General features: G+C 43.5%; 1 protein-coding gene across 3 annotated transcripts in view; it reads left to right on the forward strand.

Moving 5' to 3' along the window:
• CHD6 (chromodomain helicase DNA binding protein 6) overlaps window positions 1-15,865 on the forward strand; it is a 208,636-nt gene that overhangs the window by 146,311 nt on the left and 46,460 nt on the right. For all 3 annotated transcript variants that reach the window (XM_008017154.3, XM_008017167.3, XM_073006519.1), the window contains 6 exons: window positions 6,804-6,968; window positions 8,250-8,429; window positions 9,505-9,615; window positions 11,300-11,502; window positions 12,210-12,409; window positions 13,135-13,294. In XM_008017154.3, coding sequence (XP_008015345.3) covers window positions 6,804-6,968; window positions 8,250-8,429; window positions 9,505-9,615; window positions 11,300-11,502; window positions 12,210-12,409; window positions 13,135-13,294 — 1,019 coding nt within the window. The remainder of the gene's footprint in view (window positions 1-6,803; window positions 6,969-8,249; window positions 8,430-9,504; window positions 9,616-11,299; window positions 11,503-12,209; window positions 12,410-13,134; window positions 13,295-15,865) is intronic.

Genomic DNA, 15,865 nt, shown 5'->3' on the forward strand with positions numbered 1-15,865 from the left:
TTTGCCTCATTGACTCTATCATTTTTGCCCTTTCTCACTCTCTCCTTTGTGTCTCTGTCCCTTTCTTTCTCTGAGTACATGTATAGATACCGACATCACTTTTTGACTGAGATATTTGAGAGTAAGTTGCAGGCACTGTACCCCCTTCTCCCCTAAATACTTTCATTGTGTATTTCACTCAGTACAAGGACTTTCTCTTGTTTATTCACAGTTCAGTTCTCAGAATCAAGAAATAAAAATACTGTTTTCCAATCCACAGTTCATATTCAAGTCTTATCATTTGTTTCAACATACTTTATAGCTGTCATTTCCCCAGTCCAGGATCCAATCCAGGATCACCCATTACCTTTAGCTGTCGTGTCTCTTTAGTCTCCGTTAATCTGGATCAGTTCCTCGGTTTTTCTTTTTATTTTATGACCTTTAAGCTTTTGAAGAGTACTGGCCACTTTTTTTGTAGGTTGTCCCTCAGTTTGAATCTGTCTGTATTTCCTCAGGGTTGGATCTAGGTTTAGTACTACCACAGAACTGACACAGCCATCTCAATATATCACATCAGGAATAACATGGTGTCCATTTGTCTGATGACGGTAACTTTGATCACTTAGTACAGTGATGTCTATCAGATTTCTCCACTTATAAAGTTTCTGTTTTTCCCTTTGAAAATAATAAGTAATTTTGGAGAAATAAATTGGAACTGTACCTATTCCTCATCAAAGTATCATCCATTGGTTTTAGCATCCATTGATTATTTTTGGCTGAATGGATCATCACTTTGATGGTTACAAAGTGGTGATTTTCTGTCGCTCTGAACTGGTTAGTTAGCATTCTACTATAAGGAAGAGTGTTCCCTTTTTCTCCCATTTATTTATGTCAATATGAATACATGGGTTCTTTTTTTATGTAGTGAGTTATAATCTGTTACTATCTTTATTTCGATGTTCTGTTCGTATAGTTCTAGACTTAGCCAGTGGAGTCTCTTCAAGCTTCAAGTGTTATTCTCATATGTCTCTCTCATTCATTGAGTACTTTCTTACATCTGACACAGTAATATGTTTCAGACTTATCCTATACTTTCTCTACCACAGCCCTAGCTACAGTTAGCCATTTCTCTAGCACACTGTGGCTCTGTTGTATAGAGAATGGTTTTTAGTAATCAAGATTCAGGAGTTAGGTGCGTTCATTGCTACTGCAATGATGTTTCTTCTAGGCCCTCCCAGTGGACATAGCTGGAATACACACAGAGAGACTATAAATATGCATATGTGTAAATATATGCATTCATTTGTATATGTGTGTATACACACAAGTGCATACATAAACATGCATATCCATATCTATTTCTTTACCTTTATGTGTATGTATGTGTGTGTATAAATACACATGTACACCTAACCATGAGTTAACACTGATACCTCCAGTTCATTCTAGCACCACAGATTTTATTTGAGTTTTCCTCCTTTCCGTATTTATAATTTCCTTCTCCAACAGTGAAAGCCCTTACTTTTGCTACCGCCAGTATCTTTACTCATTTGCTGAATCCTAGATTAAACAGAAAGTAGTTTGAGGATTGCTAACCTTGCAACTATAGAAAAGAAACCTACTTTCAAGTGTGTATTTAAAACACTATACATACTTAGCAGGATATAACCCTAAGTGGCTGGGGGAGAGAAAATCTTGCATGTTTTTGGTAATTATGTTTTAAATGAGTTGTAATGGTATTGGTTTTCTGAAAATGTTATATTATGGGACAAATCAAATGAGTACTGATATTAGTGTGGTTGAAAATTGAGTTTTTCAACATGGTTAAAGAAATACAAATGTGAGGTTGATGAAACTAAAATCCCTCAATCATAATTTGAACTAAAAATATCAGTATGACCTCATGATGTATTTTGTTTTATATATGCATATGTTTATATACACTGTGCACACACAGACACTTCCTATATTTGCCCACTGAGTAGGCCCTGGAAACCATGACCATCCCTAGTAGCAGGGACCACCCCTAGGACATCCAGATTGTTTTCTGTAAGTTTTCTACTCCTATCTATGACTAGACTGTTTCTCAGCCACTTGCCCTGCAGCCTGGCAAGAGAGAGGAAAAATTAGCTATTCCCATGCTATGAAGACCTTTGCTCTGGTCTTCCTGGTGACTCTGCTGTGCACAGAGAGCCCAGGGTCTGTTCTGCTGCCCATGCTTGGTGGCCTCACATATAAACCCTTGCCTGCCAGCTATGTGCTCCTTCCTCAGTGGGGTCTGGATCTCCCAGGAAGTGACCAGCATTGTTGAGTCTAATAAAGTTACAGTGGAGAACAAGTTCAGCCCTCCCTCATGCCCCAAGAACAACTTGGTAAACCAGGATGTATTGGTTCATTTTCATACTGCTGATAAAGAAATACCAGAGACTGGGAAGAAAAAGAAGTTTAATTGGACATACAGTTCCACATGGATGGGGAGGACTCAGAATCATGGTGGGAGGCAAAAGGCTCTTCTTACGTGGAAGCAGCAAGAGAAAATGAGGAAGAAGCAAAAGCAGAAACCCCTGATGAGCCCATCAGATCTCATGAGACTCATTAACTATCGTGAGAATAGCATGGAAAAGACCAGCCCCCATGATTCAATTACCTCCCCCCCAGGTCCCTCCCACAATGTGGGAATTCTGGGAGATACAATTCAAGTTGATATTTGGATGGGGACACAGCCAAACCATATCGCTCTGCCCCTGGCCCCTCCAAATCTCATGTCTTCACATTTCAAAATCAATCATGCCTTCCCAACAGTCCCCCAAAGTCTTAACTCATTCAGCATTAACCCAGAAGTCCGCTGTCCAAAGTCTCATCTGAGACAAGGCAAGTCCCTTCTGCCTATGAGCCTGTAAAATCAAAAGCAAGCTAGTTACTTCCTAGATATGATTTGGATACAGTTATTGGGTAAATACAGCCATTCCAAATGGGATTAATTGGCCAAAACAAAGGGGGCCCATGCAAGTCTGATATCCACCAGAGCAGTCAAATTTTAAGGCTCCAAAATGATCTCCTTTGACTTCAGGTCTCTCATTCAGGTCATGCTGATGCAAGAGGTGGGTTCTTGTTGTCTTGTGCAGCTCCACCCCTGTGCCTTTGCAGGGTACAGCCTCCCTCCCAGCAGCTTTCATGGGCTGGCGTTGAGTGTCTGTGGCTTTTCCAGGCACACAGTGCAAACTGTCAGTGGATCTGCAGTTCTGGGGCCTGAAGGATGGTACCCCTCTTCTCACAGCCCACTAGCCAGTGACCCAGTAGGGACTCTGTGTGGAGGCTCCAACCCCACATTTCCCTTCTGCACTGCTCTAGCAGAGGTTCTCCATGACGGCCCCGCCCCTGCAGCAAACTTTTGGCCTGGACATCCAGGCGTTTGCATACATCTGAAATCTAGGTGGAGGTTCCCAAACCTCAATTCTTGACTTCTGTGACCCTCAGGCTCAACACCATGTGGAAGCTGCCAAGGTTTGGTGCTTTCACCCTGTGAAACCACAGCCTGAGCTGTGCGTTGGCCCCTTTCAGCCACGGCTGGAACAGCTGGGACAGGGCAACAAGTCCCTAGGCTACACACAGCACAGGGACCCTGGGCCCAGCCCACAAAACCACTTTTTCCTCTTAGGCCTCCAAGCCTGTGATGGGAGGGGCTGCCATGAAGGTCTCTGACATGGCCTGAAGACATTTTCCCCATGCTCTTGGTGATTAACATTAGGCTTCTTGTTACTTGTGCAAATTTCTGTAGCCGGCTTGAATTTCTTCCCAGAAAATTGACATTTCTTTTCTATCGCATAGGCTGCAAATTTTCCAAACTTTTATTCTTTCCTTCCCTTATAAAACTGAATATTTTTAACAGATCCCAGGTCACCCCTTGAACACTTTACTGCTTAGAAATTTCTCCCACCAGATACCCTAAATCATCTTTCTTAAGTTCAAAGTTCTGCAAATCTCTAGGGCAGGGGCTAAATGCCACCGGTCTCATTTCTTAAACATAACAAAAGTCACATTTGCTCCAGTTCCCAACAAGTTCCTCATCTCCATCTGAGACCACCTCAGCCTGGACTCTGTGTGGCGCCTCTGACCCCACATTTCCCTTCTGCACTGCTCTAGCAAAGGTTCTCCATGAGGGCCCCGCCCCTGCAGCAGACTTTTGCCTGGACATCCAGGCATTTGCATACATCTGAAATCTAGGTGGAGGTACCCAAACCTCAGTTCTTGACTTCTGTGACCCTCAGGCTCAACACCATGTGGAAGCTGCCAAGGTTTGGCGCTTTCACCCTCTGAAACCATTCCATATCTCTGTCAGCATTTTGGGCAAAGCCATTCAACAAGTCTGTAGGAGGTTCCAAGCTTCCCCACATTTTCTTATTTTCTTCTGAACCTTCCAAACTACTCTTCCAACCTCTGCCTGTTACCCAGTTTCAAAGTCACTTCCACATTTTTGGGTATCTTTTCAGCAATGCCCCGCTCTACTGGTACCAATTTTCTGTATTAGTTCATTTTCATGCTGCTGATAAAGGTATATCCAAAACTGGAAACAAAAAAAGGTTTAATTGGACTTACCGTTTCACATGACTGGGGAGGCCTGAGAATCATGGCAAGAGGCGAAAGGCTCTTCTTATGTGGCGGTGGCAAGAGAAAAATGAGGAAGAAGCAAAAGTGGAAATCCCTGATAAAGACATCAGATCTTATTAACTATCACGAGAATAGCACTAGAAAGACTGGCCCCTGTGATTCAGTTACCTCCCTGCTGGCTCCCTTCCACAACACATGGGAATTCTGGGAGCTAAATTCAAGTTGAGATTTAGATGGTGACACGGCCAAACCATATCACAGGATATGCAAATTTTGGGCACCAAGATGAACTTCAGGCTTTCTTATTGCAAGGAGGACCTCTAGGTGCCTGGGATCCACCCTGCTCTAATGGTATTTTCCTGTACGCCCCAGTGGCCTCTTTTCTGTCCCAGTACTTACTGGGCTTCTTAGTCTTTGGGTCACTTTAGTACTGAATTATAGGAATTCTGGTGTCATTTTAAGCCATGAGGTTAGGGGAAGAATGTGGGCAGGGTATGGATGGAGGCTTCCATATCCAGGGATTCTGGCACTGGGTGAGCCCCTTATGCACAAACATAGAATTCCTGCTTAGACTTACCCTTTCTCTGGGTCCAGTAACTTCAAATCCAACTCAAGCAGCCTGGCCTCAGACATGGGGGACACCCATTGCTTGCAATTCTGGACTCCAGGATCAAGATCATGGGGCAGGAGCAGAAGTACAAGGCTCCAGTCTTGCTCTGCCACTAACTCACAGAGGAGCAAGGGCCACATTTCTCTGGGCCAAGATAAGGAAGGGCCCTGGGTGTCCAGTGATACCCGCAGGGCTCACTCACATGGCGTGGCCACCTATTCCTCTCGGTGTCAGTAATCACCCCTCTGCTTGCTTACTTGGGGGGAAAACATTTCCACTAAAAGAAACTAGGACTCCTGGAAACAAAATGGCTGAAGCCAGGTCTGGACAGGAAATGTATAAGAGGAATGTAGAATATGTTGAAAGCAAGGGAACTATCAAAAGACTACTAGTCTTTGATATAACATACAAACATGAATGTAAACATATCCATACCTATTTCTTTATCTGTGTATGTGTATGTATATGTGTGTATATATACATATACACCTAACCATGAGTTCATACTGATACCTTCAGTCTATTCAAATACCACAGAGTTGATTCTCATCTTCGTTTTTTCCACATTTGAAGAGGTCATGTTGAAGGAACTCAGGAGCCAACTTAGTGAGGCTCCTATGGGCCAAATGTAAACAGCAATAAGAATAATAACTGCAGTGCAGTAAAACATGGCAGATATATTTAAATGCATGCCTTCATTGTATCCCATAAAGAAGTAATAAAAAAAAATTTCATTGCTCACTTTTTGGGATGTTATTTTGGAAACTGATTACATAAAGAGAGAGCTTGCCCCGCCTATATGAACTGTACATTAGGGTAGCCCCTGATGAATTAACAGATCTAGGCAATGATCATCAATTCAAAAGAAAGATGACCAGATACCATGTGCCTCTTGATGGATATTCAGATGCTCAAATCCTAAGCTGATCAAGTTCCAAGGTAGAACTCCTAGTTCAGAGAAAATACAGGGAATAAAGGTACCTGTTCAGTGACACAGCAGAAATGCAGTTGTTTTTAAGTGTGGCAATGATAATATATATTTTACAAGAGTTTGTATCTTTAGAAATGTGTATTGAAATATGTAAGGATGAAACAGTATCATGCTTAGGATTTACTTTGTAACAATCTGGGAGGGTGGAGTGTGGTAAAAATAAACAAGATTGTCCATAAGAGGTCATTACACTGTCCTGTATTTTTGTCTATGTTTGAAAATTTCAGTAGCAAAATTTTAAGAATAAACTTTCAGTGCTACCAGCTCCGAAGCGTATCTTCCAAGAGGACAGGACAGCATCCTGGGAATGTGTGCCACTCACAAGGTGCCTTGCACAGACCACAGCGGGGTGGGGGCACAGGATGGGACACCATGTCCTTCTCGTTGCTTTATCCCTGGCACACAGTAGTCAGTACACGATGGGAAAAGAAATGAATGGCCACGGAGGTGGCAGTCAACCTTTGGGTATGAACTGTGTTCTGAAATCAGTCCTGTTACTTGTGACCGAGAGCTGGCCACTCACACCACATGACATGTAAGCACTCCCCGATTTCCAGGGCTGCTGCCGTTTTATATATATGGTGACGTGATGTATATGACCCTCCTTCTTCCCAGGCTCAGGCCCGATGTCACCGCATAGGCCAGAGCAAAGCCGTGAAGGTGTATCGCCTCATCACTCGAAATTCCTACGAACGCGAGATGTTTGACAAGGCCAGCCTAAAGCTGGGTCTGGACAAGGCTGTTCTTCAGGACATCAACCGAAAGGGCGGCACCAATGGGGTGAGTGTGATGGGCCTACTCTGGAGTCTTAAGGAGCATTGGTCGCACAGCCCAGGCGGGCTTCTCTTACGGCTGTTTCAGGGTTCACTTTCGCTGCATTGAGCCAGCCCTCACATCATTATTGGGTAATTCCCTACAACCAGGCATGATTCAGAGTCAGGTCTCTGTGTTTTCTAGGTGGTTAAAGAAAATCTGTAGAAGCATTTATGAGGTAGGATTGCCCAGCTTGGTGTAACATTTCAGTAAACAGTTTTTAACTGTGCCCATTAGAAGCTAGCAGATCTTAACATTGTATTTGTATAATGTAAAAAAAAAAAAAAAAAAAAAAACCTTGAATTTGTTACTGTGCCTTATCTCATACCTCAGACTTTGAGCTTTGAGGGTGTACTCGGCCCCTAACAGTGCTCGGCGTGCCGGATGGTCAGTAAACAAATGAATAAATTAGCAGGTTAAAATAAGGCAGTTAAAGTATTTTTCCCCCTCTGGGGGCATAAGAATTGCAGCTAAGATTCTTAAATTGTCTTAAAGTATAGGCAGACAAAGCAGAATATCTCCTTAATCTCTGGGCTCAGGGCATCAAAGATTGGATGCTTAAACCTTCTAAATGAGTTGTCTTTAGTCCAGATGTTCCATATCCTCTTAGCTATGCGTATGTTGCTAAGTATAATACTTCAAGTTAGTCATGCAGAGAGTCATGGAATTCTCTCTTGTGATTGATATAAAGAGAACCAGATTCTTAATTAGAACCAGAAAAGGGTGTTTGGAACCCCATTTCCTGTTTTCCTCAAGAGTTGAGAAGATCACATTTGTCATGGGATCTTTTTTTTTTTTTTAGTTGAGAAATGCCATCATTTACAATACTAATATATGTATTTATTTAATAATGAATAAATCATTGTTCTGCTTGTTTCGGTACATCTGGAAGTTTTTAAAGATACAGGCTTTAACTAAAATATAAAGATGTCAAAAATACCATGTTCAATGGTGCATAGTTGTAGTGGCTTGTGACATTTGATAATAACCAACGTCCTGAAGAATGTTAGGGACCTTGGATCATGTGCTTGGCTTTATTTCAGAGCTGCCTATAGAGGACTGTCTGCCTGCCCTCCCCAGAGTATCGCATCTGGGTTTTCACTAGCTGAAGTTTGTTGCCCACGTCCTTTGTTCTTCTGACATGCAGTTCGTGGAGGAACTATGCACTGAACCACAAAAACCAGATATGAGGCTGTTTTTCTTCTATACATTTTCCACTTTGTGAGTAGCCTTTGGTGACCTGTCCAGGTACAGCAGCTCTCAAAAATGGAGGTGGAGGACCTACTCCGGAAAGGTGCTTATGGAGCCTTAATGGACGAAGAAGATGAAGGTTCCAAGTTCTGTGAAGAAGACATAGACCAGATTCTGCAGAGGAGAACGCACACCATCACCATCCAGTCTGAGGGGAAAGGGTCCACTTTTGCCAAGGTACAGGGCCTTCTCTCCAGAGCTGTTGGGGGTGGGAGAGAAAAAAATATGTTTATTCTCTGAAACCCATTAGCAGGGCTTCTCTTCCTCTGAATGCAAATCCTGGAAATTGGCTGCACATTTAGTCTGTGTGCCTATCTAAAGATATAGATCCTTAGAAGAGGAAGGAAGTCTGAATAGGGAGTCAGGGGCTATACAAAGAAAATACCACTCCTCATCTTTGAGAGCTGATCTTTAACAGACAGAATAAACACTCCTATTCCCAGTTGGCTCTATTTGCAAGGACTGCTCTGAAACTTTCCAGTGGACATCTTGATTTCCTTATAGACCACTTCTTCATCACCGTTAGAGAGTGGAAGCTCCAGTGAACACTCCATTCCCCAAACTCAAGCAATTAGTTTGTTTATTTAATGGGAAAGAGATTTTACTTAAAATTCCCAGCTTCTAGTCTGGGTGCCTCTTTTCTCCGCTGTTGAGGCCACTGGATTTAAAACTTAGCAGATCACTCTCAGGTTTCCGTAGCCACAGCCACTGCTGAGTCCTGTGAGAGCTTTGTGACCTGTTTGATTAAATCTCCTGTTTGGTGACACCTGGAAGTTTTTTAGTGGGATGTTCTGTGTTTTATAAGGAGAATATGGGTGAACAATCCCTTGTCTCTACACCTCATACTGCCCAGCCCAGTACCTTTTCCATAGCAGACATTTGGTAACTGTTGCACTGAAAAAAAATCTAGAAAAGTTTTAAGAGTTAACTCTTTCATAGGGAACTAGACACCAAGTGGCACATTGCCATTGTCTTCCAGGGTTTGCCTTCCTGCTACCAAGCTTAAGCTCCAAAAAAAATGATCCCTTCAGTTGAAATTGTAATTTGCTCACCCAATCTTTAAAATAAAAGGAAAAAAAAAAAAGAATAACCTTGAGATTTTCACATTCATTTTGGAAGCCCTGTTAAGGGTTTGATTTTGAATGCAAATAGATAATATACTTAGGTTTCTCCTGTATTTGAAGTAACACTGGTGTTTTATTAGTTTGTACTGTGTTCAAGCACAGTTTATTAATTCTTGTCTTCTTCACAGGCTAGCTTTGTGGCTTCAGGAAACAGAACAGATATTTCCTTAGATGATCCTAACTTTTGGCAGAAATGGGCTAAAATAGCTGAACTGGACACTGAAGCAAAGAATGAAAAGGTACAGCATAATAATATTTTATTCCATGGAACATTCACTTATGTCATACATGATAGTAAATTCCTACACAGCTCAAGTCATTATTTACTCTTGAGTCTTGGTTCTTAAATGATATTTTTACCATACTTAAAATATGCCTGGCACATAGACAACACTCAGTAAATCTTAACTGTTGTCATTTTTAAATGGCCATTCAGTCTGTTGGGCACCTGGGAAATTAGATGAAGGCAGTTAGAACTGGAACTGGACACAGGGTCAAGTTCAGGCCTCTGTCTCAAGCCAACATTCTGTCCCTTGCATGTGACTATTTTATTTCTATTTCAACACTTCCTGTGAGAGAAACTTCACATATAATAGGAAGAAGGAAAAAGCATGACAAAAATTTGTTGGCTTTACCTCCATTCTTTCAGTGTCTCATGTTTTCTTAATTCTAAACATGAGAAAGAGAATGGACTTCGGAGTGAAACCAGAGTATGCCTTTGGATGAAGTACTTGACCCCCACTGAGATTAGTAGAAGAGGAGGTGGTGAGGCCCACACTGTGGGGTTACAAGGTAGCATTTGTGGATATAACTGGCACCAGTGCCCAGCCCACTGTGAGGCGCCTGTTAAATGTTGGTTTCCCTTCCTTCATCTCTGACCCTGTCACCTCACTTCAGGATGAGTGTCTTCTCAGGTAAGTATTGAACTCTTATGGTTCCACAGACCCGGGAGACAGTCCCTCCTTGTAGCTAGCTAATTCAGTAACCAGCACCCAGCCAGAACCACCACAGGTTGCTTAATCCACCCTCTTTTCTCGTATAAATAGAAATGCTGATTTTCCTCGTTTAAGAAGATCCTACAGTCCCCTTTAGTAACCTGTTCTAAGTGTTTCACAGTGTCACAATCAAGAAACTACTGTGTGTGCAGGACATTGGGTCCAAGCAGGGGAAGAAAGCACTGTGGCTCTGTAGCCAGGCAGAAGCAATTGGAGCCTTCTTTGTTGGGAAGCACGGTGATCAAAGCAGGGATAACACTGGACATTTGTTATCTGGGCTGTGTGGAGTACTCAGGAAGTTAGCCTGGCTTGGGGAAGAGGTATAGGGGGAAGGAGTGAGGAGCAGGAAGCAATGGAGACTATAGAAGACACACGGCCAGGGGAGCCATCAGAATGACCGAGGCTCCTGAGCTGGAGATGGTATTTTCAGTGAAAGGCAAAGGGTTGTGGATAGAACCTGTCAAAGGCAGATAAATAAAGCAGGAATATGCGTTTGTCTTCAGAAAGTTGCTGAGCAGATGGAATTCTCTGGCTTGTCTTGTCTCCAGAGTGCAGACTGCTCTCTGCATACTGGGCAGAACAGCTGGGTCTTCACCACTCCAGGCTTTCTTAGCAAGAGCTGACCACCACTTTGGTTACTGGGTGGGCCTTGCCTGCCCACACCCCGGGTAGAATGACTACAGAAAGAACAGATGGTGACAAGCAGCACTGGGGGCCAGGGAGCACGCCAACTTGAGCAAGTCCCAGAGAATCCTGTCTGTTTGTCCTGTGGTCATGGAGACAGCAGGTGTGCTGGGAAGAGCCCTTAGTGCTGGAGGATGAGACAGGGACAAGGTTCTATCCCAAATGTGTCTGGAGATACACTTATGCATTGTGATAGGAGTAGAGAAAAGAGGACTTTCTTCCCAGTAGTCCTCTCCATTTCTAGGAAAGCTTAGTGATCGACCGACCTCGCGTGAGAAAGCAGACCAAACACTACAACTCGTTTGAGGAAGACGAGCTCATGGAGTTTTCAGAGTTAGACAGCGACTCAGATGAAAGGCCTACAAGATCCAGGCGCCTCAATGACAAAGCCAGGCGCTACCTCCGAGCGGAGTGCTTCCGGGTAGAGAAGAACCTGCTCATCTTTGGGTGGGTATTGGCTCTGCTTGGTTCTGTTGTTGTTGTTGTTGTTTGTTCCCCTCTGTTTTTCAGTCCCCAAGATTTGTCTAGGATGTCTCTCCAGTCACCTTTGGGATTATAGGGCAAAGAGTGATCTGTTGGAGCAAGAGGGAACTATGCCATCTGCCCAGAATCCCTCAGTCACCATATGCACTGCAACCACAATGCAGACATGCCATGGTTTTCTCATATGCCTGTCACAGCAAATCTCTGGTACTAATTTGCTGTCTGGTACTGATTTCCTGCTTCCCCCCATCCCCCAAGGATATATGAGGAGTCCACACAACAGATGTTATAGTCAAGGCATGATTCGTGCGGGGCTTTGACTCTGGTAGAAATCAAAGGTTCAGCTTCTGTGAGCTCATCATTGCTTTTGAATAATGCTGCTGGACTCTTTAATTCCAAATTTATTCCCTGCTCCCAGTATTTTGGTCCCTCTCTTTTTAACATTATAGTGGCCATATGAAGTTCTCAGTGTCCAACATCCACCTTAGTGATATTTAGTGTGCTACAGTCAGGTGGTCCTCAAAGGCCTTTCGGGACAAAGCCCTTGGGATGATTAACAGACCTACAGAGAACAAAAGCATGTATGGCTCTTGTTTCTCCTCCTGTGGAGAGGCTGCATGCATGGCCTGGCCCATCCTCCCTCCAACACCTGTCTCTATGTCCACTGTCAGCTGGGGCCGGTGGAAGGACATCCTGACTCATGGCCGATTCAAATGGCATCTGAACGAGAAGGACATGGAGATGATTTGCCGTGCCCTCCTGGTGTACTGTGTCAAGCATTATAAGGGGGACGAGAAGATCAAGAGTTTCATTTGGGAACTGATCACACCTACCAAAGACGGGCAAGCCCAGACCCTCCAGAACCACTCAGGTGAGAGGTGGCAGGGCCACACCTAAGAAGCACAGATTCCCATGCACTTCATTCCCTCTTCCTCTGCGGGGCCGTGTGGCTGTGTTTTGGGAGACTTCTTTTTCTCAGGTGTTTTTCAGAATGTTACCAGTGGGAAAAGATGTTGCTTTCAGTTCTGCCTCAGAATCTCCCAGTGTTACCTATGATATTTTGTTTAAGTACAACTGGGCCCTCTTAAAGTTTCCCACATCCAGTCCTGCCCACTAACCTGAATCTCACATGGGTTCCCCCTCTGAATTAGGGATGCACACCCAGTGCTCTCTGACTTGCCTTCTGTATTTCACCATCCTGTCCCTGTCCCACCTCTGTCTGTGCCTTTTCTTATGCCACACTCCTTCTTCCCTGTCCTTGGTTAAGGCTTCCCTTGAAGTTTCAAGTCAATTACTCCTTTTCTCCCAGCCAGGTTGTAGTTCCAAAGGGCACAGGTTATGTTACACCTTTCTTAATTCTCACAGGGTACTTGGGAAATCTTACTGACAGACTAAGTGGTCCTGGACTTTGTTTACTAAGGAGGAGACCAAGTGCATGGCCTTCCCACCACCACCACCTATGGGCTAAGGAGTAGGGTCTGCTATCCAGACCACAGCCCAACTCTGTTCTAACAAACCCCAGTCCAGCTCTGTTCTAAAACTCGTGTTTAACCCTCCTTGGCTATCCACTTGCCCTATGCTCTCTTTCTGTTTCAGGCTTGTCTGCCCCAGTCCCTAGAGGGAGGAAGGGGAAGAAGACGAAGAACCAGCTGCTAATCCCAGAGCTAAAGGATGCAGATTGGCTGGCCACCTGCAACCCCGAGGTGGTCTTGCATGATGACGGCTATAAGAAACATCTCAAACAGCACTGCAACAAGTGAGTGTCCCTCCTCCCATACCCGGGTGGCAGCCCGGCTCAGACTGCTTCGATTCCTGGGAACGTCACAGGGAGACCGCTTCATGCTCTTGTGCTGTTTCCATGCAAGGTCTAGAAAAACAGGATGCATTATCTGTGGTCTCAACTGGGTCAGAATTCATGTTACAGGTCCTGTAACTCCTTTAACAGTACCTCTGCTCTCCCACAGAACCTGGCCCCTCTGCCATTGCATTGTATATACCCTTGAGGATTTTTCTGTTTTGACTCTCAAAAACCAGTCAGTTCATCCTCTGCCCCTGAGGTCACATTAACAAGGGCAGAACATTGTGGCCTTAGTCACTGCCACTCTCAGCCTCCTCTTCCAGTTTGCTGTTGCCATTCATGGCCTTTAGTTATTTGATAGGCATGCATTTGAGGTAGTATGCTTTGTGTCTGTAGGCTAACAGCTGGGGGCAGCAAAAAGAAAACAGTGATTGAAAATGAAACTTTGTTCACATATAGTTTAGTCTTGGGGACTTAGGGCATTCAGCCACAAAACAGTGGCAAGTTTACATATGGATATTTGCACCACTGTGCATTGTATCTGACCCTTGGAAACGATCTAATTCGTATCAAAGTCATGCAAGAGTTATTTTCCCAGCATTCCTGGTAGGCAGTGTGAGGGCCTCCGGTTGCACACCTCTGGTAATCAAGAATTTATTATCTTATAGGTTAAGAGCTTTTGCTTGGGTTTTCCCGTCTCCCTGTAACATCTTCTTAATGATTCTGTAGTTGTTGGGTTGTGTGGTGTTTTTTTTTTCTTTTACAGATAAAGTTTAATCCTTTCCCTTGATCACCTCAAATATTTGAAGATAAGTCTCATGCCCAATACTGTAATAAAAACTATTGTACACAAAAGTACAAGCTCTTCAGAGACAGCAGTAAGCACTCAATGTGTTGTTATTATTAGCACGATTATTATTTTAGCTGTGAAATTATCATCTAAAGAACTTTTAAAAAGTGAAAAAGCACTGTTTCAAATCCAAGCTAAAAGCAGACAGGATAATGGTTATCCACTGGGGGTGGGATAGTAACTGGAAGGGAATACCAAGGGGACTTAAGGGAAAATAGTCTGCTTCCTGATCTGGATGCTGAATACACATGTATGTTTTGTTTGTAGGAAATCTTTAAGCTATACATTTTTGCATTGTGCACGTTATGGAAGTATATTTCACATCAGTAAAATACTTTTAAAAAGAAAAAAAGGATATGTCGCCACCCAAAATATTAATGGATTGTTTTCTTTGGCTAAACCAAGGGCGTTACAAAGTTGCTGCAGCTGTGTGTCCCTTTGAGTTCAGATGCCAGCTGGGAGGAGGGGCTGGCTAGAAGGAATTGTCCATCCATCCTCTGAATTGATTTCCCTTCCATTTGGAGGAGAATTGAATACTATTGGCTTTAAATTCTGTTCTCTCATGCTGCAGATATTGTCAGACATCAACACATTTGTTTCTCTTTATGGAAATGGAAAGAGCTCTCCCTGTCTTAAGGAGACAGACATTTTCAGGAAAGCCCTACTTTAATTGAGCTAAGTCTCAGCAGGCAGGACTCTGACATTCTGTTCCAGTTTTTACTAAGGAGGCTGTCAGCTATGACCATCTACAAATTAAGGATTGGCAGTGGTTGTAAATTCCTAAGAGTTCTTATTCTCTGGGCTTTAAAAATAAACAAACAAACAGGTTGGGTGCGGTGGCTCACGCCTATAATCCCAGCACTTTGGGAGGCCAGAACGGGTGAATCATCTGAGGTCAGGAGTTCAGGACCAGCCTGGCCACCATGGTGAAACCCCATCTCTACTAAAAATGGAAAAAATTAGCCAGGTTTGGTGACGGGCACCTGTAATCCCAGCTACTCGGGAGGCTGAGGCAGGAGAACAGCTTGAAGCCGGGAGCGGGAGGTTGCAGTGAACCAAGATTGCGCCATTGCACTCCAGCCTGGGCGACAAGAGCAAAACTCCATCTCAAAAAGTAATAATAAATACTCTCAGAATTATTTGAGTTGATTGACAGCTGAGATGAGAAATGGTATACCAGAGATAATAAGGGTTCTCTGCAATCTGTAAGTTCTGACTTTGTGTGTTTCCACTTACAACTTGAGCCCACAGTGGCACTTTCTACCCAGATCTAATAGATAGAAATTGTGCTTTCTTAGAGGCCTTACCCCTTTGTCATAGTCCATTTTCTGCTGCTATAACAGAATACCACAGACTGGGTATTGGCTCATGACTCTGCAGGCTGGGATGCCCAAGAGCATGATGCCGGCTTGTGGGCAAGGGTCCTCTGATGGCGAAAGGCATTACTTTTGTTACATACCTATAGCATCCGGCAAGATGCAGAGCATATAGTAGTTGCCCAACAAATACTTGCTTAATTGCTTTGTCTGAGACATGTTTGATGCATTCCCGTGGAGCCTGATTGTGGTCCATATAGAATAAAAATGAATTGAGCACCTCAGAAGAGAAGACATATTGCCATGAAAAATAGACACTTGCCTTTATTCATTTGTTCATTTAACTGTGTACAAGTGAAACTG

The sequence above is a fragment of the Chlorocebus sabaeus genome, chromosome 2, assembly GCF_047675955.1.
Source record: "Chlorocebus sabaeus isolate Y175 chromosome 2, mChlSab1.0.hap1, whole genome shotgun sequence".
In the NCBI taxonomy this organism is placed as follows: domain Eukaryota; kingdom Metazoa; phylum Chordata; class Mammalia; order Primates; family Cercopithecidae; genus Chlorocebus; species Chlorocebus sabaeus.